This window comes from Cetorhinus maximus, chromosome 11, assembly GCF_964194155.1.
Source record: "Cetorhinus maximus chromosome 11, sCetMax3.hap1.1, whole genome shotgun sequence".
NCBI lineage: Eukaryota > Metazoa > Chordata > Chondrichthyes > Lamniformes > Cetorhinidae > Cetorhinus > Cetorhinus maximus.
In genome coordinates this window covers 96,840,856-96,865,229 of record NC_135889.1, presented here as the reverse complement: position 1 = coordinate 96,865,229, position 24,374 = coordinate 96,840,856, and the positions used below count along the sequence as shown (strand labels likewise).

At 43.9% G+C, this 24,374-nt stretch overlaps 1 protein-coding gene across 1 annotated transcript in view; it reads left to right on the top strand.

The window, feature by feature from the left end:
- Nucleotides 1–24,374, top strand: part of LOC144686788 (low-density lipoprotein receptor-related protein 1-like) — a 1,926,687-nt gene that overhangs the window by 948,263 nt on the left and 954,050 nt on the right. Inside the window, exons 13-14 of the mRNA XM_078552493.1 lie at nucleotides 13,752–13,971; nucleotides 14,869–15,067. Of these exons, the coding sequence (XP_078408619.1) occupies nucleotides 13,752–13,971; nucleotides 14,869–15,067 (419 nt within the window). The remainder of the gene's footprint in view (nucleotides 1–13,751; nucleotides 13,972–14,868; nucleotides 15,068–24,374) is intronic.

The following is a 24,374-nucleotide window of genomic DNA, read 5'->3' as shown; positions in this document are numbered from 1 at the left end:
CCACGGGCGGGTGAGTTTTCAACCATTGATTAAAAAATCAATAAAAACATTTTAAATTCATTTTTAACATGTCCCTGACAAAGCCACATGAGGGGACATGTTTTCCTTGATTTTAAAAACGTTATTTGTGAAGTTAAAAATCTTCAGCTCCCTGAGGCAGCTCTGTGCCTTCAAGGAGCTCTCTGTGAGCGCACCCATGCGCATGCGCTGACTTTTATGTGCTTTCCCTCCTCCCACTCCCACTCCCACCCCGGCAGCGCTGAGCATTGTAGCATGCGATTCAAGCTGGCTGGTCATTAATTGGCCAGCCAGTGTAAAATCGTGATCCATGCCCAATCGCAGGCGGCGGTCAGTTTTGCAGCCGCTCTTGGACTCACCCGCTGTGCCTGCCCAACGAGTGAAAATCCTCCCCTGTGAAATTGACAACAGAGATCAAAGAGCTTGAGTTACCAATCAAACAATGTTTTCCCTGGGACATAGCTGTTTCAACAAGGTAATGAATGTCCGGGCTCTAAGCCAAGCCTCATTTTGTATGTTTATGCAGAGCTTGACATACATGGTATGAGGGGCCATAGGAGACAGGTGGGGGACATGAGATGGCATGGATGGGGCATGGGGAGTGTTTAGAGCATGAGGAGGGTGAGGGCTGGTGGGCCTTTGTGTTTTTATTTTAACTGGGACGAAGTCCCTCAGCACCAATTCAGGCCTTTTAAACAGCAGCCAGCAGCCCATGGGGCTGTCTCCTAACTTTTTCCCGGGTCGGCTGGCCTGACTCCAGTCTGCACCCACCGCGCCCCCATCTCCCCTGGCAATGAAGATACTGCAGGCATTTTCTCCCAAAGTAGGTGGCTAAGCCTGGAATTTTCCCAACTCCCCCTGTTTTGAAAATCCAGGCCATTAACTCTGTTTCCCTCTCCACAGATGCCAGAGTTGCTGAGTATTTCCAGCATGTTCTATTTTTAATTTATATATAAATTCCTTTCCTTATGATCAGGGTGAAAAATTAGTTGCCTTGGCACTGACCAAACATGAGGCCTAGTCGTCCAAGGATTCATGTTCAGTTTTGTCTGCTCTTTATAGAACCCGCCCAAATTTTGTTGCATTTATCTTTATGGAACAAAGTGATCTACCTTGCCCAGTTACCAAATGGCAAAGCTGAAAATTACCCCCAGTAGGCCTCGCTACCATAATAGATTACGTATTTACCTATTGAGACATCAGGGCAACCTATTTCACTTTATGGACTGTTTGCTTCCATTTAATTAATTTCTATCTTTAATATTTGTGTTGATCAGTGAAACTTAAATTGCTGCCTTTTACAGAATTTATTAAAATGAACTGTTGTCCTTAAAGAAACTATTTCCAAATGACTTTGCTCGATATAGCAGTGAGCACTATCCCAGGAAGTGCCTGTTTCCAGGTTTTATTTGTGGCCTTCTCTTATGTATATTCAAAGTTACTTTTTTCCAACCATTCTTCTCGAAGTACTTAATGCTGCTGGAACTACCAGTAAGAGTAATTTTATCGAATGTTAGTGACAAGAAAAGTACTTGTACCAGCCTTGTAATTTTACAGCTCTTCGTGTGCTGTCAGGAAATACTGGACTGAGCAGAGTGCCCGGAAGGGCTGGAATTCTTGAACATCGTCCCCAAAATGTTGTTCTTATAAGTGCAAATGTCATAACAGATATAAATCCAGCCTCAGGCAAGGTTTATCACTTTTTTAAAATCTATTTACTTATATGCCAAGAAATAAATACTGATCAGCAATATGTCAGCCATGATCTTATTTGTCCGTGAAACATTGTGGGAAAGATAAGGCTTCAAAACCTAAATGAAACTATTTATCTCTTGAGTGGAATGGGAAAACCAGTGCAACACATTAGCCAAGTGGCAGCCATGGCTTGTCCCTAATTCTCTGAAGGATGGTTTCCATTACTGTTGTCAGATAAAGCTTCCTCCAAGTTTCACGACTATTCTTTGCATGCAGCCCAAACCTCCACACATAGCTCTGTTTCGTTTTGCCTGCAGCCTTTGGATGTTATCAACGTCTTGCGGTCTCACTCAATGACTGATCAAGATCGTGGTTGCTAACTGCAGGTTTTCCTTCATGAACACTGACATCGCAAGAAAATCACCCATTTTTCTTCATGACATGATGAGATGCCATTTTGCCGCTTGCATGCGATGTGGAAAATCAACTGAGGTTATCAACTTTGTAAAAGAAAATGGTAAAACGTTAGAGGGAATTGGACAGCAAATAAATATTTTTAGGAGTTACATTTAATTTGAGTCTGTTCAAGCCAAGTTCACCAATGGCCCTCGCCTTAGGCCGTTTTCTAGCCACTATTTCACAGTGCCGGTTGAGCGTAAACAGTTTTTTTCTGTACAATGCGTGATATGTTTATGTTGCAATTTGTATTTCCAGAAGCACGCCATGGAATTGGAAATTAGCTAAAGCTGGAGGGTCACAGTTACACATGATAGCCAGAAATTTCCACCCGTCAGGGGGGTTGTGCGGGGACGGGTGGGGGCAGGCGCAAACCCCGATCGGTGCCCCCGATCGGGGCCGTGCCTCCATTTTACATGGGTGGGCCAATTAAGGCCCGCCCATCATGACGCACGCCCGGAAGCGCTGTGCTCTCCCTGTGCGGGCGGAGGGGGGGTATTCCTTGTGTGGTTTCCTGTGCGCAAAGGAGGGCAGACAACTCCCTGAGGCACGGAACTGCCTTAGGGAGATTTGTTTCAGTCTTAAACTTTAAAAATGGATTTTGAAACTTTTAAAACATGTCCCCTCATGTGACACTATCACATGAGCTGGGACATGTCAAAGAATAAATGTATACATTTTTATTAGATTTTATAACAGTTCATGAAACCTGACACCCCCCATGGATGAGGTCTCATGAAAAATACAAAGGCCGCCTGGGCTCTTCGCCTGCCCGCCAACCTTAAGCTTGGACGGGCCGCGCATTAAATTGAGTTAATTAGTTTTTAACAGGCCTTAACAGGCTGCGCGCCTGCCAAATTGGCAATCTAAATGACACGCAGAGACGTCGGGATGCACACCTGACATCACCGCACGTCATTTTACACATCGACGAGTGAGCCCCGCCCCCCCGCTTGCCAACGGGAAAATGCTGCCCGATATTATCTCCATCAACTAAAATGAGTAGACCATTCAGCCCCTCGAGCCCGTTGCACCATTTTGTTAGATCATGGCTACTCTGTGTATCACAACTTAATTTACCAGCCTTTGAACTCTGTCCTTGATACTCTTCCCTAATAAAAATCCTCGATCTCAGTCTTGAAATTTCAATTAACCCAATATTCAAAACCTTTTAGGGGGAGAGTTCTGTATTTCCACTACTTTTTTGGGTGAAAAAGTGCTTCCTGATTTCACTCGAGTCCAGCTCTAATTTTAAGAACATGACCCTTTGCTCTGGATTCCCCACCCTGAGGAAATCGCTTGTCTGGATCTAATATTTTTATAATTTTAAACACCTCAATCAGAGGGTGGGTAGCTTAGCAGCCTCAAAAGTGCCACTGATTGAGGTGGCTACTGTTAAGGCTGCAGGATGAAGAAGGGAGCATTTCTGAGGTGTCCTCGATGGCCAAGTAATCCAGGCAATTGGGGAATGGGTGATGAACCCTCCAGTGGCGGTGTTGGAGTCGTGGGTGTGGTCATTGCTGCCAGGAGAAACCTCCAGGGATCATGGAGAGGCCATTAAGGTTGGCACCCCATCCCCTCCTGGAAATCCACTGGGAGGCCACCATAGATTACTTGGCAGTCTCGCCAAATAGCAGGGTCCATTCTGAGGCCAGTAAAATGGCAGTGAAGCAGAAAGTGGCCATTAATTGACCGCTACTGCTTTTATTGACTGCCCACCTCTGGTTGCTGGCCAGCCCTGGAGCTGTCCTTTCCTTCGTTGGGAATATCCTGTGGCAGTGGGAAGACATTGGGCTCCCCTCTTGATGCATCTACCATCATTTTGAAGTTTCCTGCCTCCCAGTCCATCTTCAAAGCAACTCAATCAGCCTGCCTTTGTTCTTATCTTGTTTCATATCTACACAGCATATTTTGCCTTCTGACTTAGTGCCTTCTGCAAATTTGGATGCACAACTTTGACTTGGATGGATGTAAAGAAACAATATATGTATAGTGAAGATCTGAGGCCCCAATGCAGATCCCATTTGTCAAATGTGACAATCAGAAAGCCCTTTATCACCAATCTCTGGGCTGAATTTTCACTTTGGAAACTGGAGCCGGGACTATCGGGAGCAGTGAGACATTGTGAGGATGAATATCTAAATTGGATAATTATCTAAACAGAAACAATGTACAGGGTTACGGGGAAAAGGCAGGAGATTGGCACTAAGTTAAAATGCTCAGAGAGCAGGTGAAGACACAATGGGCCGAATGGCCTCCTACACTGTAACAATTCTGTGACTCTGTGAATAGGAAAGTGGGTGGGTTGAAGGAAAATTGGAGTTGGATTTCCCTTTTTTTTATTTTTAATCTGCTACCCGCTTTCTCTGCCCTACAGGGTTATCATTACACAGAAACTTAGAAACATAGAAAATAGGAGCAGGAGTAGGCCATTCGGCCCTTCAAGCCTGCTCCGCCATTCATTATGATCATGGCTGAACATTCAACTCAATAGCCTGCTCCCGCTGTCTGCCCATATCCTTTGATCCCTTTCACCCCAAGAGCTATATCTAACTCCGTCTTGAAAACATACAATGTTTTGGCCTCAGCTACTTTCTGTAGTAACAAATTCCACAGGCTCACCACTCTCTGGGTGAAGAAATTTCTCCTCATCTCAGTCCTAAATGGTCTACCCTGTATCCTCAGACTGTGACCCCTGGTTCTGGACTCCTCCACCATCAGGAACATCCTTCCTGCATCTACCCTGTCTAGTCTTGTTAGAATTTTATAGGTTTCTATGAGATCCCCCCTTCATTCTTCTGAACTCCAGCAAATATTATCCTAACAGACTCAATCTCTCCTCATATGTCAGTCCCGCCATCCCAGGAATCAGTCTGGTAAACCTTCGCTGCAATCCCTCAATAGCAAGAAACACCCTTCCTCAGATAAGGACATCCTTCCCCTTTGTCTCTGATGATAAATTTGGGTAATTTCCTGATGATTGATGTTAAAATAACAGGTAGTTGTCTGTTGACTTAAATAATTGACAGACATTTGCAGTTTTTTTTCAATCCAAGGACACAATTCCTGAATATAGAGAGATTTGAAAAATTATAAATAATGCATCTGATAATTCCTCACATACATCTTTTAATACACTGGGGTGGAAACCACCATAGCCCTGGGGATTTACTGTATAGACTTGTACAAGAGTTGACCCCATGACATTTGACCTAAGAAATAGAACTTTTCAGATACCTCGCGGAAAAGCTAACACTAGTTTTTCAGGCCTCAAATTGTACTGTAATTACTAATTACTTACCAGTAATTAGGACGGTTCATTAATTTAAAGGTACATGTGGGAACCTTTAAATTTTCCCTCTGTTGATTTTAGCGGCAATCTCCCGGCCAATCAACAAGGCTGATGTGTACCACATGATCTATCAATAGACCTTCGGGAAAGAATAACAATTGCGCAGCTCAATTTAAAATGAAAGTTGTAGCATTTGCCCAGAAGGCTTGCTGTTCAGCAGCAAGAGATTTTAATGTTTCCGAGAAAATAATTAGAGACTGGAGAAAGGTATCCAATAAACTAGAAAGGATGCCAAAGAATAAATGCACCAGCAGAGGAATACTGAGAAAATGGCAGAAAAAGTGGTTAACAAGCATCGGCAAAATGGTAATATTATCACCCACGGAGAAATCCAACTCAATGCCCTTAGAGAAATGAAGAAAGATGTATTCTAGAATTCAAGGCCAGTGCCATTCAGTGCATAAGAGTCATGAAATGTTTAATTTAATACTCCGTCAAAAATTTCACAGCATCTGTCACCCAAACTCAATGATAAAATCATCAAATTCCACCATTTTGTCATCTGACATAGAACAATATGCATCCATTGGCCTACATTGGAAAAATGGAGGAACCACCAATGAGCTTTGACATGCCAACAAACAAGACCATTACCAAGATTGATGAAAAAAAAACGTTATTGTAAAGATGACTGGCCATGAGAAGTAGCAGTTCACAGTGGTTCCATCTTGTGTGGCGAATGACACAAAATTAAAGCCAAGGGTGATAGTCAAGCAAAAAACACTCCCCAAAGATAAATTTCATAAAGGTGTTGTCATCCATGTTCACAAGAAAGGCTGGATGGTTGAAGGCAGTTGTAAGAAATGGATCAAAGAAATGTGGAATTTGAGGCCAGGAGAACTATGCAAAGAAAAATGGTTTGCTTGCCTTGGACATGTTCAAATCCCACCTTGTTGATGATGTAGCCCATGATGTGAGATCGACCAACAGCAACATGGCAGTTAATTCCAGTGGTCTTACAAATATGTTCAACCCTTGGACGTGTGTATAAATAAACCTCTCAAGGAGTATCCGAAAGAGGTGGAACAATTAGATGCTGGAAGGCAAAAAACATTCGCTCAGGTGTCAATGGTTCATAGATGTGTGGAATGAACTTGATGCAATATTGTCAAAAAAGGTCATTTCTACAATGTTGAATATTGAATGTGCTCAAGGTACCGAAGCTGATTATTTGTGGAATGATGATGCCAAAGTTACCAATACTCCCAATGCCAATGATGATGAAGACGAGGAAGATCTATATGATAATGTCACACAATCAGGCTATTAGTGTGAATTGTTTGGTCATTCAGATGGTGATTAGAGTGATTTTGAAGTATTTCACCATGAAGTGTTGTTATGATTTAAATCTTCGATGAAATGTATATACTTTTTAATGTTATAAAATAAATAAATGTTAGGGAAATAATATGAATTCTTTAGTATTGTTGGTTTTTGACTTTGCTCCATTACGACAGCAAATCAAGCACTCATGTCAACCCCTCAAAAACATTACCCGTGCAAAAGTTGACCCCATGGCTTTTGGGCTTGGTCTCAAATATTTAGCTTTTACATGAGTATATAAGGGGTCTATCATAACCCTATTATTTTCATCAGTACTGTTTCTTTACTCGTATTAAATTCACTCCACTTACTTTAGATTTCTTTGTACCATTGTTTATTTTTGGTCCTCATCCTTTAATGGAGGAAATTAACAATTTAACTAATGTAATTTTCTTAGTAACATAAGCTCACAATGTATCCCTAATCTACTTTACTACCAGTAAAAGTCCATGGGCAGGATCTTCCGGTCGGCGAGCGGGGACGGGGTGCGCTCGCCGATGCATAAAATGACGCGGGATGACATCGGGTGGAACTCCCAATGTCACCCTGCGTCATTTCCATTTTCAGGTTGGCGGGGGCGCAGCCAAGTCAGCTGTGTGCCCGCCGACCTGTCAGCAGCCTATTGAGGCCATTGAGAAACTAATTAAAATCATTAATGGACCTGCCCGTCCAACCTTAAGTTTGGCGGACAGGCCGGGAGCCCTGGTGGGCTTCAGAAAAAGCATGAAACTTCATCCACGGGTGGGATGAGGTTTCATGAGGGTGTTTAAATTTTTAATAAAGGTTTCAGTTAAAGTTATGGACATGTCCCAACTCATGTGACAATGTCACATGAGTGGACACGTCAGGGAAATTTTTCTATCATTTTTATTGCAAATTTTAATTCGGAGCTGATCTCCCTGAGGCAGCACTTAGCCTCAGGGAGATCAGTGTGCTCTTTTGCGTGCATGCATGAAAGAACACATTCCCGGCTGAGGGAATTCCACCCCCACCCCCCATCCGCACAGGGAGTGCATAGCGCTTCCTGGAGGATATCACGCTGGGCGGGCCTTAATTGGCCCGCCCACATAAAATGGCAGCGCGCCCCCAATTGGGGGTGCCGATCGGTGGCGCGCCCGCTCCCGCACTTCCCTCCCCAACAGGGGGAAAAATTTTCCCCGTGTGTACATCTTCCCATTTGAGAGCAATACATTCAATATAGTTTCATTTAGCAGCCAGCTCTTGCTCACCAAGTTGAAAGCTGATGCGTCATAGTTTTTTTTTAATAAAAATTGTTTCTCTTGTCACCTACGTTCAGGTCATTTTATTTCTTTTGCTTTAAAAAACAGTTGATGTGCAGTTTCTGGAATCTTGTTTGCTCATCTCGCATTTTTCAAGGTTTTTTTTTAACATCTTCTTGACTTCATTCATCATTTTCCATTAGGACCTCCTGAAAAAGCCACTGTCTGGAAAGTAGTGTATATTGTCTACCCCTTGAGAGTTATATGTCCACAGTTTGGGTTTTTTAACCAACTGACTATATTTTAAATTTATACCCTTTCAATTAGCAGCCTTTCTTAAAATGACTCATTTTGGCGCCTGGGTGTTTTACTCAAAATAAATCATCAAATGACACCAGGCAAACATACTTGATGACCACGGATGGGAATAACTAAAGTGTAATATTCCAATCAATAAACAATTTTTATTTCAATAAGTCACCAAAACAGCACAGTTTAATTAAACCTGTGCTTTCAATTGTTTTTTTCTTTTAATCCCATGTAGCTGAGTCCATTTTGTAGGAGACAAATGCATTGTTGGCCCACAAATGTGGTTATAATGCTGCGTGCTTTGTGCTGGAGATTTTTGTCGTATTTGGCTGACCAGCTCCGCGATGTGTGGAGTGCAGAATTACTTTTCAGTCAAAAGACCCATTAGAAAATTACTTTGCACATCAACAAATAAATATGCATTGTTTACTTTAAAAAATGGCAGGAGGACAGAAAACAGAGCTGTGTTTGCAACTGATGAAAGCGATTTTAAGGTAAAGTTTTGTGTCCTCATTCATTTTAATTAGATGTCATAATTCTTTTTGGCATTGCTGTTTTTGGTCTCCATTAGGCAATAAGTTTCTCTCAGCATTTCATCAGAACAGAAAATTGAAGATGGATGAGTTACTAAATAAAATCAATTTCTTCTCCAGTTGTCCCATGGGTATGTCAGCTAAGTAATCAAATTCCACTTGTCAGTGTATATTAGATATAGCAGTACCTGCTTTTTGTTGATTTTTAACAAAAAATGATTACTGTAAAATGAAGAAGGGTTTCCAATCATAAATGTTTGCAGTTACTTGTTCCCATGAAAATTATAGACATACCATTTCCTCAATTTGTTAATTTTTGTGGAATAGCAAATGCGAGTGCAAAGCTGTATTCCCCACTTTACACTTGTGTCAATTGCTAAGATCAGAGACTAGAGAAACATATAGCGCTAGCTACTGCAAGCTTCTCAGGAATATCTTATCATCATAGATCTAGTTTAAAAAATATTTAAATGTAGTTTCTGTAATGTAAGAAATAATTTGCTAGAAATCATAAAATGGAATTTATTTTTTTCTCTCACTAATGAGTAATTCACTGCCACTGAATATTCTTGAGCTTCAATTCATAATGATCCCCTGCCCTGATAACTAAAACTGTGATGTAAATGAGATATGTTGCATAATCTTGTCTCATGGTACATCTATTAATATAGTATGAGTGACAGGAAAGTCGTTCCCAAATGGGAGCGCCTGCTGCTTCTGCATCAATTGCTTATTTGAATCTCTGTGAAACCAATGGCTGATTTACGTACATTAGATATATAAAACTAAACATATGCCACACCATAAAAATTATATATGTATCTTGGCATTCTACCTTCCCTTGGTGAGGTCTTTAATTACCAAGAACCGCAAAACATCTTAACTAATCTGTACATATGAATTCCTGTATTTTTCTCTTGTCCTGTACATTGGATAGGTTCAAGTTCAATGGCAAGTCAGATTTTTTTAATGTTGTCAGAGGTAGCATTTCTTTCCAGGTGAGCTTTTTGAAGAAAAGATGTGGACTCACAGCAGGCCAGCCATTATATGATCTGACTTTATTTATACCTCCCCCAACTGAGAGTGCAATATAACAAGATGGTCAGACCTTGTAATATACTATCCTCTTTGCAATTCCAGATGCACCATTTCAGCCTGGGCCAAGACACAACTGGGACTAAAAAATTGGACAGAACCAGGTGTGCCTGGATTCGGTGCTTTTTCTTTTTGTCCCAGCCATTTTACAGTAAGGGAAATCATGATGAAATCATTCAACCCCTATCCACGCCAACAGGGAGAATTTTGAGAGATTTCCTGGTTTATCCTGGTAATCCCATCCTGTAAACTTTAGCAAAGCTTCAATGAAACCCTTGCACCTTGATAAAGCCTGGAACCTTCATTGCCACATTGTCATCAAGAAAACCCAAAGTCGTGCCAGTGAGAATGTGTAAACAATAGCATCGTGACCCATTATTACATAGCAGCAGCATGACACAGACTGAATTTTATGGAGTTGATTCAGCTATTTGTGAGTTGAGAAACCGCTCCACTGTCTTGTCTTGGATAGATTTTGATGAAGCCAATGCAATTGGGAGGCTTTGGATTTGTTGACTTTATATTAGAAATCTACCACTTAAAAAATATAATTCAGAGCATAATTGCAATGCAAAAGCCCTTATAAAATAAATAATAAGTGAATAAGTAAATTAATACTTTGCATCTGTCTTTAACTATGAGGCAGATGCTGCCCAGGCCATGGTGACAGAGGAGGAAACTCAGTCACCAGAAGGGTTTAAAATTGATAAGGAGGAGGCATTAGATAAGCCTTCGGTACTTGAAATTGATAAGGCACCAGGACCAGATGAGATGCATCCAAGAATATTGAAGAAAGTGAGAGTGGAAATCACAGAAGACTGGCAATAATCTTTCAATGTTCCCTGGATTCGGGGGAGGTGCCAGAGGACTGGAGAATTGCAAACATTACATCCTTGTTCAAAAACGGTTGTAAAGATATGCCCTACAATTGCAGACCAATCAATTTAACTTCGGTTGTGGGAGAACTTCTAGAAACAATTATTCGGGATAGAATTAATAGTCACATGAAAAAATGTGGATTGATTCAGAAGATTCAGCATGAATTTGTTAAAGGAAAATCATGTCTAACTAACTTGCTGGAGTTTTTTTGAAGAGGCAACAGAGATGGTTGATGATGGCAAGGCTGTTGAAGTCGTGTATATGGATTTCCAAAAGATGTTCGATACGGTGCCACACAACAGATTTGCAAGGAATGTTATCAGTCATGGAATAAAAGGGACAGTAGCAATGTGGATACAAAATTGGCTGAGGGATAGGAAACAGAGAGTAATTGTTAATGGGTATTTTTCGGGCCAGACAAGGTTTATAGTGGAATTCTCCAGGGGTCGGTATTGGGACCCTTGCTTTTCTTGATATATATCAATGATCTACATCTTGGTGTTTAGGGGACAATTTCAAAGTTTGTGGACAACACAAAACTTAGGGGAATTGTAAACTGTGAGGAGGACAGTGTAGAATTTCAAAAGGACATTGACACATTGGTGGAGTGGGCAGATAGGTGGCAGATGAAGTTCAATGCAGAGAAGTGTGAGGTGATACACTTTGGTACGAAGGACATGGAGTGACAGTATAAAATAAAGGGTACTATCCTAAAGGGTGTGCAGGAGTAGAGAGACCTGGGTGTATATGTACATAAGTCAGTATTCTAGTATTCTAGGCTTCATTAATAGGGGCATAGAGTGCAAGAGCAGGGAGGTTATGATGAACTTATAAAAGACACTGGTTAGACCTCAGCTGGAGTATTGTGTACAGTTCTGGGGGCCACACTATAGGGAGGATGTGAATGCATTGGAGAGAGTGCAGAAGAGGTTTATGCGAATGGTTCCAGGGCTGAGACATTTCAGTTATAAGGAAAGACTGGAGAAGTTGGGACTGTTTTGCTTGGAGAGGAGAAGGCTAAGAGGAGACTTGATAGAAGTTTTCAAAATCATGAGGGGTCTGGACAGAGTAGATAGGAAGAGACTGTTCTTGTCAACAGATCGAGGACCAGGGGGCGCAATTTTAAAGTGTTTTGCAAAAGAAGTAAATGCGAGATGAGGAAAAACTTTTTCATACAGTGAGTAATTCGGGCTTGGAATGCACTGCCTGGATGTGTAGTGGAGGCAGGTTCAATTGAGGCATTCAAGAGGGCATTGGATGATTATTTAAATAGAAACAATGCGCAGGGTTACGGGGAAAAGGCAGGAGATTGGCACTCAGTTAAAATGCTCAGAGAGCCGGTGCAGACACGATGGGCTGAATGGCCTCCGTCTACACTGTAACAATTCTGTTATTGTGTTGCGTGAAACTATCAATGATAGAAATTCACACTCACCTTTGCTGATGCAGTAAGTTTACGCAGGGCGTAACTGAGCCAACCAAAGCAGGAAGGCCATAATTTTGATCCCTGATCTGTGCAGAGTTAGGCAAGTCCAGTCTGAGTAGGGCACCACAATTGGCCTACTCGCTGAGGGTCAGCCAGATTTCGTGAGCCCCGCTGAAAATGTGGGCATCAAGTCAGGGTAGAAACAGGGTTAGCTACGATATACCCTGTGGTTAAATTGTTTCACCCACAACCCTTTTCGATCTTCATGTATGAATAATGGCCACTTGTGCAACCAACATCAGGGAATTCATTGCCCATATGGGAGTTGAGAATAAAAATGAAAAAAAATGACCAAAAGCAAACAATTACTGTGAAAAGTTTTTTTAAAAATTAGAATATAATTAGTACTAATGACTGAATGTGCCGCACAAAGTATCCCTAAGTTTCAACCCACAGTCTTTATATATTTACTCCTGAAACACTGGTCTGAAGCAGAAACATTGAATAATAGTACATGGTGGTACATTTATTGTACGGTACCAACAGCAGGGAAGTGGTTCCCAAAGGGATGCAAAGGTACTGCTGTCAATGCTGCCAGCCCCTTTACAGTCCCAAAGGAGCCAACACCTGATTCACACACATGACGCATGCAAGGAGAGAACTATGATGTCTTGCCAGAGGCAGCATAGAGGAGATACTGATCCCAGTGGTGAAAATTTCAAGCTGAATTTACGTAGCATGCTTCAGCAAGTTTTAGCATCAATTCAGCTTGCTTGTGATGCCTGGGACAATAAATCCTCTAATCCAGTCAACATCACTAGCTATTTAAGTGTAAAGAAAATATATATTTCACAGAACCGACAAAATAAAATCACAGGAAATAGTTGTTAAAGTTAAAAAAGGGTATTTTAATTGCTGGATTTCTAAGGTGAAGACTGATGGTCAAAGAAATAGAATTTCCAGGATAGCTCTTTTAATAGCCAATGGTTTCATTTGCTTAATTGAAAAGTTCAGTAAATTGAAGTGAAAATATGTATTTGTTAATTGTACTCAACTACTTTTACTTACCTTTAGCAAGTTTTAGATGGTGGCTAACAAAGGAAGAACAAACCTGAAAGTGTGTAGTCAAGTAATTTTTTCTTTAATTCAGGAATACACTTTGAAAGATCATTACCTTGTACTTGTGTCCTTTCTGTATATGATGTTAGATTTGGCATGCTGTTGTGTCTTGCATATTTTAGAATTGCAGATAATGTAAAAGTTCTATGTATTTTTCTATAACCATTGCTGTATATCATATACTCTGTTTATAATAACTCTATCCCTTTTAGGTAATGTGGAAAAAAAAACAGATTGTTGAAGATTTCAGATATCACACTATAAAGATTGTATCAATATAATTTATCACTGGCAAAAAAAATAATGTGTTACTGCATTGTATGCAGCTGGATGTACTGGACAGATTGGGAAGAGGAAGAGATAGACAACATGACAGGAAGAATTGAGAAAGCTTGGATGGATGGTTCCAATCGACAGCTCTTTGTGACAACAATGATGTTATGGCCTAATGGTTTAACCCTAGACTACACCAGTGGAATACTATATTGGTGTGATGCATACTATGATCACATTGAAAGAATTTTTTTAAATGGCACAGATAGAATGGTGAGTGTGCCCTGGTTATTTTCCTGTACCATGGCAAATAATAATGTAATTCATGACACTAAGACTCACGATTAAAAGGATTTTACAACAAAGTGAAAATAAATTCAAAAATAAATTCCACCTCTAGCCCCCAAAATGAAACAAGCAATAGTAATTGGAACTCAGTGATTCATTTGTTATTTTTTATGGGGTTCTGCACAAGCTAAGCCAAATGAACAGGAAAGAGGTCAATTAAATACAAATATTATGGCCTAGAAATTCAGCGACTTCCATGCCCTAATATCTGCTACTCCAGCCTCAATCACTGATTGACCCCACTCCTGGCCACTGATGTCCTCATCCACTTCTGCCACTTCAATTGCCCCGCCTGCCTTTCCTCACATACTCGAGGGTGGTTGTAACTGTGAATGAGGCCTAATCTTCAAAGGGACTTCACTCACAAGCTGTCCCCTATTCCCCTCAGCTCACTTCCTGCAAGAAATTATGCCCACGGCCCAATACCAGAGATGCCTCAGGCCCTCATTATTCAAGCACACAGACTGAACACATCTCCCAACACCCCCCCATCCCTCACTCTCCTCCCATCCCTTCCGCCTCCCCCACCACTGCACCCCAAAGTCACGCACCCTAATTTCTGGCTTTAGTCTGAAAAGAAAATGCTATAATCACTGTTGAATTCTGCCTGAATATTGAACGACCATAAAAGTTTCAGTCAAAATATTAGGCATAGTAACTATAGATTTTGTCAAACATACTTGAAATAGCTTCATCTATTGATTGATTCTTGGAGCTATACAATAATGTATTCATGGCTGATCATTTATTTATTTAGCTAACAAGTTCTGTTCAGTTTGAATGTTATTCATATTTATTTTTATGCTTTTACACACATTACAGATAGTATATGGTGGCAAAGAAGTGAATCACCCCTTTGGATTGTCGCATTATGGAAGATTTATTTTCTGGACTGAATATACAAATGGAACCATTTTTCAACTGGATTTGATAACAAGGAATGTTTCACTGCTCCGAAAAGAAAGACCACCATTATTTGGACTGAGAATCTATGATGCTCAGCAGCAACAACAGCTACAAGGTACTGTACATGCAGAATGCTGAAACAAGCAAATTTCTTCATTTAATTAGACAAATCTTGAAAAAAAATTATGTAGGGAAAAGATAGATGTTATTTTGTAAATCTAGCTTTTAATTATTTCTTGTTATGAGAAGCTTAAGCAGGACAGCTAAACAAAAGAATAACAATAACATTAGTCCATCATGATTTATAATTCCTATTAAAATGCAAAGTAACACAGTAGGCACAGAGTAAGAAATCTCTTGTGGGGATTGCTGTGATATATTTGACACTTTCCAGGAGTGTCTGAACAGTCATTTGTAAATGGACAGCATCGTGTCTGATATGTGATATCAGCTATTTGCTCTACTAACTCACGAGCACTTTTTCTTTTTCATTTGTGCCTTGTGCTCATGCAGATGAGCTCCTAATAATTGTGTCAAATCGAAAATGGCACCATAATGAGACCGTAATATACAGAGAGTGCCTTTCTTGGAAAAAAAACAAAACTTGATAAACTATAGGTGTTCACGTTCAGATCCTGCTCCTTTAAGTATGAAGAGACCAACCACTGGGCAGAATATTCTGCTCCTTTCTCCTTTATTCTTTCAAAGGAATGTGGATGTCATTGTTGTCCTTGAACTGAGTGGCTTGCTCGGCCACTTCAGAGGGCAGTTAAGAGTCAACCACATTGCCGTGCATCTGGAGTCACATGTAGGCCAGACCAGATAAGGGCGGCAAATTCCCTTCCCTAAAGGACATTAGTGAACCAGGTAAGTCTTTTTGACAATCAGTGATAGTTTCATGGTCGCCATGACTGAAACCCGATTCAAATTCCGGATTGTATTAATTAAATTTTAATTCCAGCAGTTGAATGATAGGATTTGAATCTGTTTCCGCAGAACATTAGCCTGGGCCCCTGGGTTACTAGTATAGTGACATTACCACTACTCCACCATCTTGCAATGAAAGCCCAGGCAAACGTATAGCTAAAATGTGTTTAGCCCAACTGTTCCATGCAATTGTTTATTGTGAGAGGACTAAGACCTCACACTGTATATTTTTATAAAATATATATAGATACCCTCACGGCTATTCCTAAAATTTAAAAAACTGGACAAATACCTTTACAAATGGCTGAATCTATGAATGTCTGTGACTCCCAAACAAAAGAAGCTACCTGGCAGTATCGGGGAAACTTTCACATCGTTATCTCTGGGGAGCCACTAACAACCCACTGTGGGCTGCACATGTCAAATTCAATGTAAGTTATATAAAGGCCATCTGTATTTCATGCTGGTCAACAGGAGTCTGCTCGTCTGATAAGACAAAGGGCCCACAACCTTCCTTTCAATTCTTAATGGTTGGGACATTTAACAACGTTAGGAATCCAGATGAGGGATACACAACCCTTGCCAAAGAGAGTATGGAGAGGTGGGAGTCATGTGACATGGGCCTCTGACTTCTGGAACCAGTAATATTGCCTTGCTGAACTGAAAAGCTCAGTCTGCTATTTACCATCTGACTGGCAGTCTCACGGAGAAGGAACTCTTCCCAGGCTGAACACCTGGCCCAATCTACACTGCTTCTGCTGGGAATTCTCTACCATCACTTATGAGATGACTCATCTCTACATGTCTATCTCATTGTGTGAAGTCAACACCACTGGAAAAGTGAATTCTACAGCTTTGGTTTTCAACCCGCTGACCTCTCTGAAGGAATACCTCATTGGACTTTGAATCTGGACTCCAGAACACACGTGAAACAATGGGCAGAATTTTATGAGCCCACTGGCAGCGGACATGATAGGTGGCATGCGCAGAAAATATGGCACAACCTGCTTCACGAAGGCGTGAAGGCAGGTCGCAATCGTCCACTCAGCCTGCCAATGGTGATCTGCATTTCCTGCCATCGGTCAGCGGGGAGTTAATTGTAGCTCACCAGCGTATAATTAAAAGGCCATTCCGCAAGGCTCTTGGAACCCCGCCATATAGTCCGTCCACATCGGCGGGAAAGCACACCAATGTGTTTCACAACAGCATGCAGGCAAAATACACTTGGCGGCGTTCACTTTGGGGGAACTGAGGTCAGTGAGCAGCAGCGTTCTCTACAGCTTGCCTGTTGTTTACAGGCCTCAGAGGTGCCGGGGGGTGCAGGGGCAAAAGATGCCTGACCCCAAAGGCGACTGTTGAGGGGGGTGTCCAGGGGCAAGTGCTGGCCAGCCTCGGAGGCAGCCATTGTCATTGGAGGGGAGGGGTCAAGTGCTGCCCTGGCGCTGCATCCTGCGCACAGGCAATTGAGGTGGGGGGCAGGGGAAGCGAGGGAAGTGGCCACGCATTAGGGACACCTGTACAAACTGACCATTCCTCTGCAACTGACAGATCAGCCACAGTGATATGATTGGGGTCAGGTTCCTGGCCTGCCCACCCATGCAAGCAATGCGGAGGCACCAAAGGGCCACTAAGCACTCCAAACATTACCCCCCAACCCCGGCACAGACTTCGAGTCCGCCACTTTATTGGACCATGGAGCAGTTGGACTGCACATGTTGTACAATCTCCTCGCCAATGCTGGCCATGTAGCAGTCACTGCTGGAGACGCTCACAGCCCCTTGCAATCTCAGCATCCCGGTTAGGGGCAGTCTCCCCCATGTCGCAGGCTGACAGGACAGCCATGCAGCGCACTCATCTCTGGCCATCCGAGAGCTGACCAGCATTCTCCAGGAAGTGTTAATGGGCGGTCACACAGGGCCAGGGAAGGTGCTAAGTACAGACATGACAACCATGTCTCTCTCTCTTTCTCTCTCTCTTTCATGCTGCAGGAGGACCACGTTAGGATCATGGGCCCTGGTGACCTAGCTGTATGCCTGATGGCCTACAGAGACCATAGAGGACAGAGGAGAGAGCGACTGAGGCTCCTGGCTGTGCAAAGGCAGGAGCAGCAACCTCATGAAGAAGGGGCAGCAGGGGCTCCCGCACACACTGCCCAGGAGCGACAGTGAGCTGTGGCTGGTCGGCACCTAGTGACACTCAGGGTCTATAGACGCCACCTGCCATTCCTGCAGATGACCGAAACCCAGTGTTGCCGATGACTGTACGTGTCGAGGGACCTGGTGGCTCACATCTGCCACTTACTGCAGGACTTGGCGCCAAGGGGACATGGAGGACATCCACTGCCAGTGGCTGCGAAAGTGATCATAGTGCTCAATTTCTATGCCAGTGGCTCCTTTCAGGGCTCCACAGGTGACCTCTGTGGGATTTCACAATCCTCCACCCACAAATGCATCCATGAGGTCATGAATGCCATCTTCTCCATGGCACACAACTTTGTGCATTTTGCCCGGGACCGGGACAGCAAGGATGCAAGGGCTATTGGATCCGCCCTGATCTCGGGATTCCCACAGGTGCAGTTTGCGATTGACTGCACTCACGTGGCGCTCAGGTCTCCGTCGCTACACTTGGTGACTTCATCAGCCGCAAGGGCTTCCACTCACTGGACGTGCAGCTGGTATGTGACCACCAGAAACGCATCCTGCAGGTGTGCGCATGATTTCCAGGGAGTGTGCACGACGCCTACATCCTGAGTCACTCGCAGATCCCTGCAGTCTTCCAGGGTCCACAGAAACTGCAGGGATGACTCCTTGTGGACAAGGGCTACCTGCAGAGGCCGTGGCTGATGACACCCGTGTGGCGGCCTCAGGCTGCAGCAGAGCGACGCTATAATGAGGCTCATGCTGCAGCTCACAACTTGGTGGAGCAGACCATCGGGATGCTGAAGATGCGGTTCCGGTGCCTGGACCGGTCTGGTGGAGCCCTGCAGTACAGTCTGCAGAGGGTGTCACACATTGTCGTCGTCTGCTACACCCTTTACAACCTGGTGCTGCAATGGTGAGAGGAGCTGGCTGAGGAGGAGATGGAGGAGCTGCATGTCTCCTCCGATGGGGAGGACGCTGACAGGGATGAGAGTGAGGGGGTCCTCGGTGGTGACGATGATGGGGATGAGGTTCTCGCACTGGCTAGACAAGGCAGGCGCGCTCAGGAGGCCCTCATAGCTGCCATATTTACGGAGGATGATGATGATATGCAGTGAGGTGTCCCCATAGATCCTTACATTGCAGTTATGGACATTTGACTCCAGTCTGGCTTATGGTAGCACCAATACCCTCTGTGAGAATGCTCCTGTCATGGAGAGGTTGTGGAGGCCCTAATAGTCGCTTGATCGCTGGAGGATGATGACAACATGCAATGAGGATATTCCATAGATCTTCACATAGTCTCTGAGAATGTCTAACTCCTGTCTGGCCGAGGGCAGCTCGCTTGCGCTCCATGATCAGGGCCTTAGCAGAAACGCAGCCATGAAACTTTAGACACATCTGATGCTGTGTCCACCAGCAGCAACTCAGCCCTGCAGGAGCTGGAGCACAGCATCACTGGTCGCAGGTGCTGGTGTGATGGGGGCCAGCCCCACCTTAAAGATGCTGAGAGCACACAGAGAGTATGAGAGAACTATGTGGCACCTGCCCAACACATTCTGGCAGCAATGACCAGCATTGCCGAGGTGCAGGCATCAGTAATGTTTCCAGGGAGTGTGAGGTTGGTCCATCACTTTGGTCTGAAGGCTGCACAGAGCACAGGGAAGAGGCCCTGGACTGAGACATCTGCCTTTTATCTTGTGCAGAAAGGTTTCACATCTGAGTGACAAGAACACTGCTTATCAGAACAAGGAGCCATAGGCAGGGAGACATCCTTAGGAGTTTATTGACAATAGTGAACAGTATGTACAAGTGATCAACACCTATGCCCAGGCTGTGCAACTACTTTCACCTAACTTTCCTAACCCTGCCACTACGTCTTGGTGCCCTCTGGATATCCACAGCGAAGGTGGAGGCAGCCAGCTGACCATGATGCCCTGCCTGTGATGACTTTGGTGGGCATCCTCTGGAGGGCCGAGACCTGGTGGGCCCTGCCTGCTTTTGGGGTCCTGCTGTGTGGCAATGGCACCCTCCTCGGCCTGTGAAGCTGGAGCTTCAGCAGTCACAGGGAGAGGGGATTCGGAAGGGCTGGTTACTCCCAGAGTCATCTGGGTGGATGGCCCCGGAGTGTGGGCCTACTGAACCTCCTCCCTATGGGTGTCCAAGGGCCCCTGGCTGACTCCGTAAGCAGAAGCAGTAGCTGGAGTGAGATCGAGCTGTCCAGCACTGCTGGATCCTCACTTGGTAGAGCAGCGCCAACCTCACCGTCAGCACAGGACAACGTTGGCCAGCTGGATAGCTTTTTTCGAATTCTGTCAGAACTTTGATCTCCGGCATCCCTTCACCTGTCTTTCCCTCCTGTTGTGAGCCAGTTTGTCCTGCATGGATAGAGATGGGGAGAGTGTATCAGGACTCCTGCCAGGCCAGATGATAAGTATGCCTGGCCTGTGTGGGTGGTGAGTAGTCCCATGGATGGGATGAGGCAATGACAGTGTGTGTGAAAGAGTGAATGGTGATGTCCCTTGCACTGGCAGTGAGTGAGGGCCCTGTGGTTTGTGAGTGTGTGAGTTGGGAGCGATGAAAAGAGCGACTTACCCTGGCGTAACGGGGGAGATCATTCATTCTTTTGCAGCACTGGCTGGCTGTCCTCCTCTGCAGGGCATTTGCACTGACCACCACTATCACTGCCTCCCAAACCGGGTTGGTGACTTTACTGCCCATCCTGCAGCCAGAGCGGGAGTACAGCACATCCCAGTGGCCTCCGCAGCATCCAGCAATCCCTCGAGGGACCCATCGTTGAAACAGGGTCTGCAGTCTTTTTTCACTTGCTGGCCATGTTTCCTGGGCAGCGGTGGTGAGGAGCACTTTGCGGGTGGCTGCCTTTTAAAGATGGCGGCCAGCGTGATGTAACAATGGGATGAGGACAAGCAGGCGAATGACAGCCCTCCCGCCGTGGAAACTGCGTGTTTCTTCGGAATGAATAAATGATGAGGTGGGCTCGGGATGATACAGCTTGAAAACCCTCCATTTTCGTTGGTGGGTAGGACTCCATTTTACCCGCCCGCTACTGCACGTAGTGCAATTCTGGGAAAATTCTGCCCAATATTTCTTTTCTCTGTGGTCGCTGCATTGTAAATCTTTCTTTTTTTCCTACCCTCTCTTTTACTGTTTGTGCGTAGAGGCAATGTTGCGACCCTCCTTTCATGTTTTGTGGATGTGCAAATAAACTTAGTCTTTGAATTCACCCTATCTCGAGTTTGGTGTGAGGTTATTAATAGAAAATTGGATTGCACGAAAACCATGGGGGTGGGAAATACACCACCGCTTCTTAAGAGGGACTCAAATCAAAAACACCTTTCCTTTTATGGATGGGCGGCGAGAGGAGAAAGTAGTGCTGTTTAAATCACCCCCCACCCCACACTCCTGTCCGTGACATTATGTTCCACATGAGCTTCAGCCCACCTTATTTCATCTAACCCTATCAACAGATTCATCTATTCATTTTTCCATCATGCATTCTGATCATGATCTGGAATGCACTTCACTGATAGGATGGGTGGAAGCAGGTCCAATAGGGGAATCGCATAAATAACTGAAGGGAAAATATTTACAGGACATTGGGGAGAAAGTGGAGGAGTGTGACTAATTGGGTAGCTCTAAGAAAGAGGCACAGTCATAATGGGCTGAATTAGCTCTTTCTGTGTTGTATCATTTTACTGTGGTGCGAGGTCAGACCCTTCCAGGAGAATAGCAAGCGGAGCTTTTTAAAACTTTGTTTTATAACACGTTTTCAAGTGCAGTAATACAGTTCTCTATAAAGATCTTGTGTGACCTGTTGTTGATTAAATAAATCACTAATGAGGTTTATAAATCCACCTTCAACCTACATTGGTTTTTGTTTGAAAAAACAGCAACTTGTGACTTTCGAAATAAATTTTCTAAGTTTTTCAAGAATTTGTCTCTTGATTTACGGGACAGAGGGATTAGTATGTAAGGAGGTTTTGTTGCAATTATATAGAGCTTTGGCGAGACCAGACCTGGAATATTGTGTTCAGCGCTGATCCTCTTGCCAAAAGAAGGATATACTTGGAGGGAGTTCAATGAATGATTACTAGATTCCTGGGATGAGAGCGCTGTCCTATGAGGAGAGATTGAGTAGAATTAGCCTATATTCTCTGGTGTTTAGAAGGTTAAGAGTGATCTCAGTGAAATACATAAAATTCTTAGTGGGCTTGACAGGCAGATAACGAAGGGCTGTTTTTCCTGGCTAGAGAGTCTAGAGCTAGGGGCCATTATCTTAGGATAAGGGGCTAGTCATTTAGGACTGAGATGAGGAGAAATTTCTTTACTCAGAGGGTTGTGAAGCTTTGGAAACCTCTCCCCCAGATGGTTCTGGATGCCCAATGAGTATATTCAAGACAGAGATTGATAGATTTTTTTAGGACTAAGGGAATTGAGGAATTTGGGGGTGGTAGAGTGGAGTTGAGCCATGATTTATTACATGGCAGAGCAGGCTCAATAGGCCATATTTTCTTTATTCTTTCATGGGATGTGACGTGATGTGCAAGGCCAGTATTTTTTTTACCCATCCCTGATTGCCTTTAAACTGAGTGGCTTGCTACACCATTGCAGAGGGCAGTTAAGAGTCAATGACAGCTGTGGGTCTGCAGTCACATATAGGCCAGACCAGGCAAGGACGTTAGTGAATGACTTTCTTCACTAAAAGACATTAGTGAACCAGAGCTGGCAAGAGGCCTGCACTGCTTTTTGGGAAGGACTACCAAACCACAAGTCAATCAGGCAGTGGCAAGGCCAGTGGCAGGCCTTCCCCTGGACTCAAGACAGCAGAGGCAGAAGGCTAACCTACCGAGAGACTGGCCGGCAGCACTTGTGCTCAATAGCACCACTGGGCAGGCTGTGGCTGCTACCAGAAGGGCAGACACTGGAATCCCAGGGCCACAGGAAAGAGAGATTTCCTCTTACCACCTCTCCGTAAGCAGAAGGTGTCTTAAATTAGTGTTTAAAGAATTAGTGGTGCTGTTTTATTCCCAACCCCTCAGTTTTTGTGACCCAATTTTACTAATAATCCACAGCAAACTCAAGTTAGGATTAACTCAGAAGGTTAGTTTATTTTACACATTCAAAACCCAGAAAAAGGAGCGTTAGCAACCTCCCACTCTACGCACATAGACGCACACACAGTAAAAGGTGGCTGGGGGGTGGCGGGGTTGGATAGAGAAAAAGAGTTTTACAGTGCAAGAACCACAGAAAAATGAATATGAGTTCACGTGAGTTCCAGAGTCCAAAGTCAGAGTCCCATGAGGAATTATTTCACATAGGCATTTGAGTTTTGCTGGGGAGTTGTGGAATTCACTTTTCAGTTGGTGCTGATCCCTCAAGTTGAAGTAGATACACAGGAATTGAGTCAGTCCTGTAGGTGATGGTATAAAATCTTCCAGCGGAACAAGGCTAGATGGACAAGTTGTTGTTGAGCCTGGAGGAGCCTGCTTCTTGCCTCACCAGTATGATATTAATACAGCAGACTGCCTGCGAAGCCCACAGATGCAAGCCAGAGGCTTGGGTCATGTGACCTTCCTTCTCCACCATGACTTCAAAAGGGATGTTTATCCACCGTCTGGGATTGCTTTTGATTTCAGGACTGATAATGTTCCAGTCATTAGTTTTTGAAAAAGTCACCATCCATGTTGAGTGTCTGGTGTTTTGGATGCCATTGTTTATTCAGACCCACTGACTCCACTATCAAGGTGGGCTTATCAGATGTAAATAACATCCCTGTAGTTTCCTTTGAAACTGGTCTGAACATTCCTAGGTGTGATATGAATCTGTTAGTAGCTCTCTATGCATTACAAAAACTGAGAAAATAATTATTTTGTCTTTGAAAATCCTAGGGATAACTCCCAAACAAAGGGCCGACCCTGTGATCAGATGACTTGTAGCAGCCATCTTAATTGTTCAGCAGAAAAGTTCATTTAAAAGAAAAACAGCAATAAGGATAAAGTTTTCAACAGACAGTATTGGGTTTCCTTTCATGTTGTAGGAACCCAACACAGGCCACAGATAAGTCATGTGAGGGGGGTGGTGGGAGTGGGTGAGGGTAGGCTGGGTGGGGAAAGAGGTGCAGGGGGGTCGGCAGCAAGGACAGGCCAATGGCTCTCAGCAAGTCCACGCACCCCCTTCCCAATTTTCAGTTCCTCAATCAAGCACTGAGCGCATTTGATTGAGGGACCCCGACCCAGGAAGTGACAAGATGGCAGCACAGTTTTAGCTGCCGTGCACGTCACTTGCCAAGGAGGCCAGACCTTGCCTGCAACTGAACTAATAGCAGTAGCAGCAAAA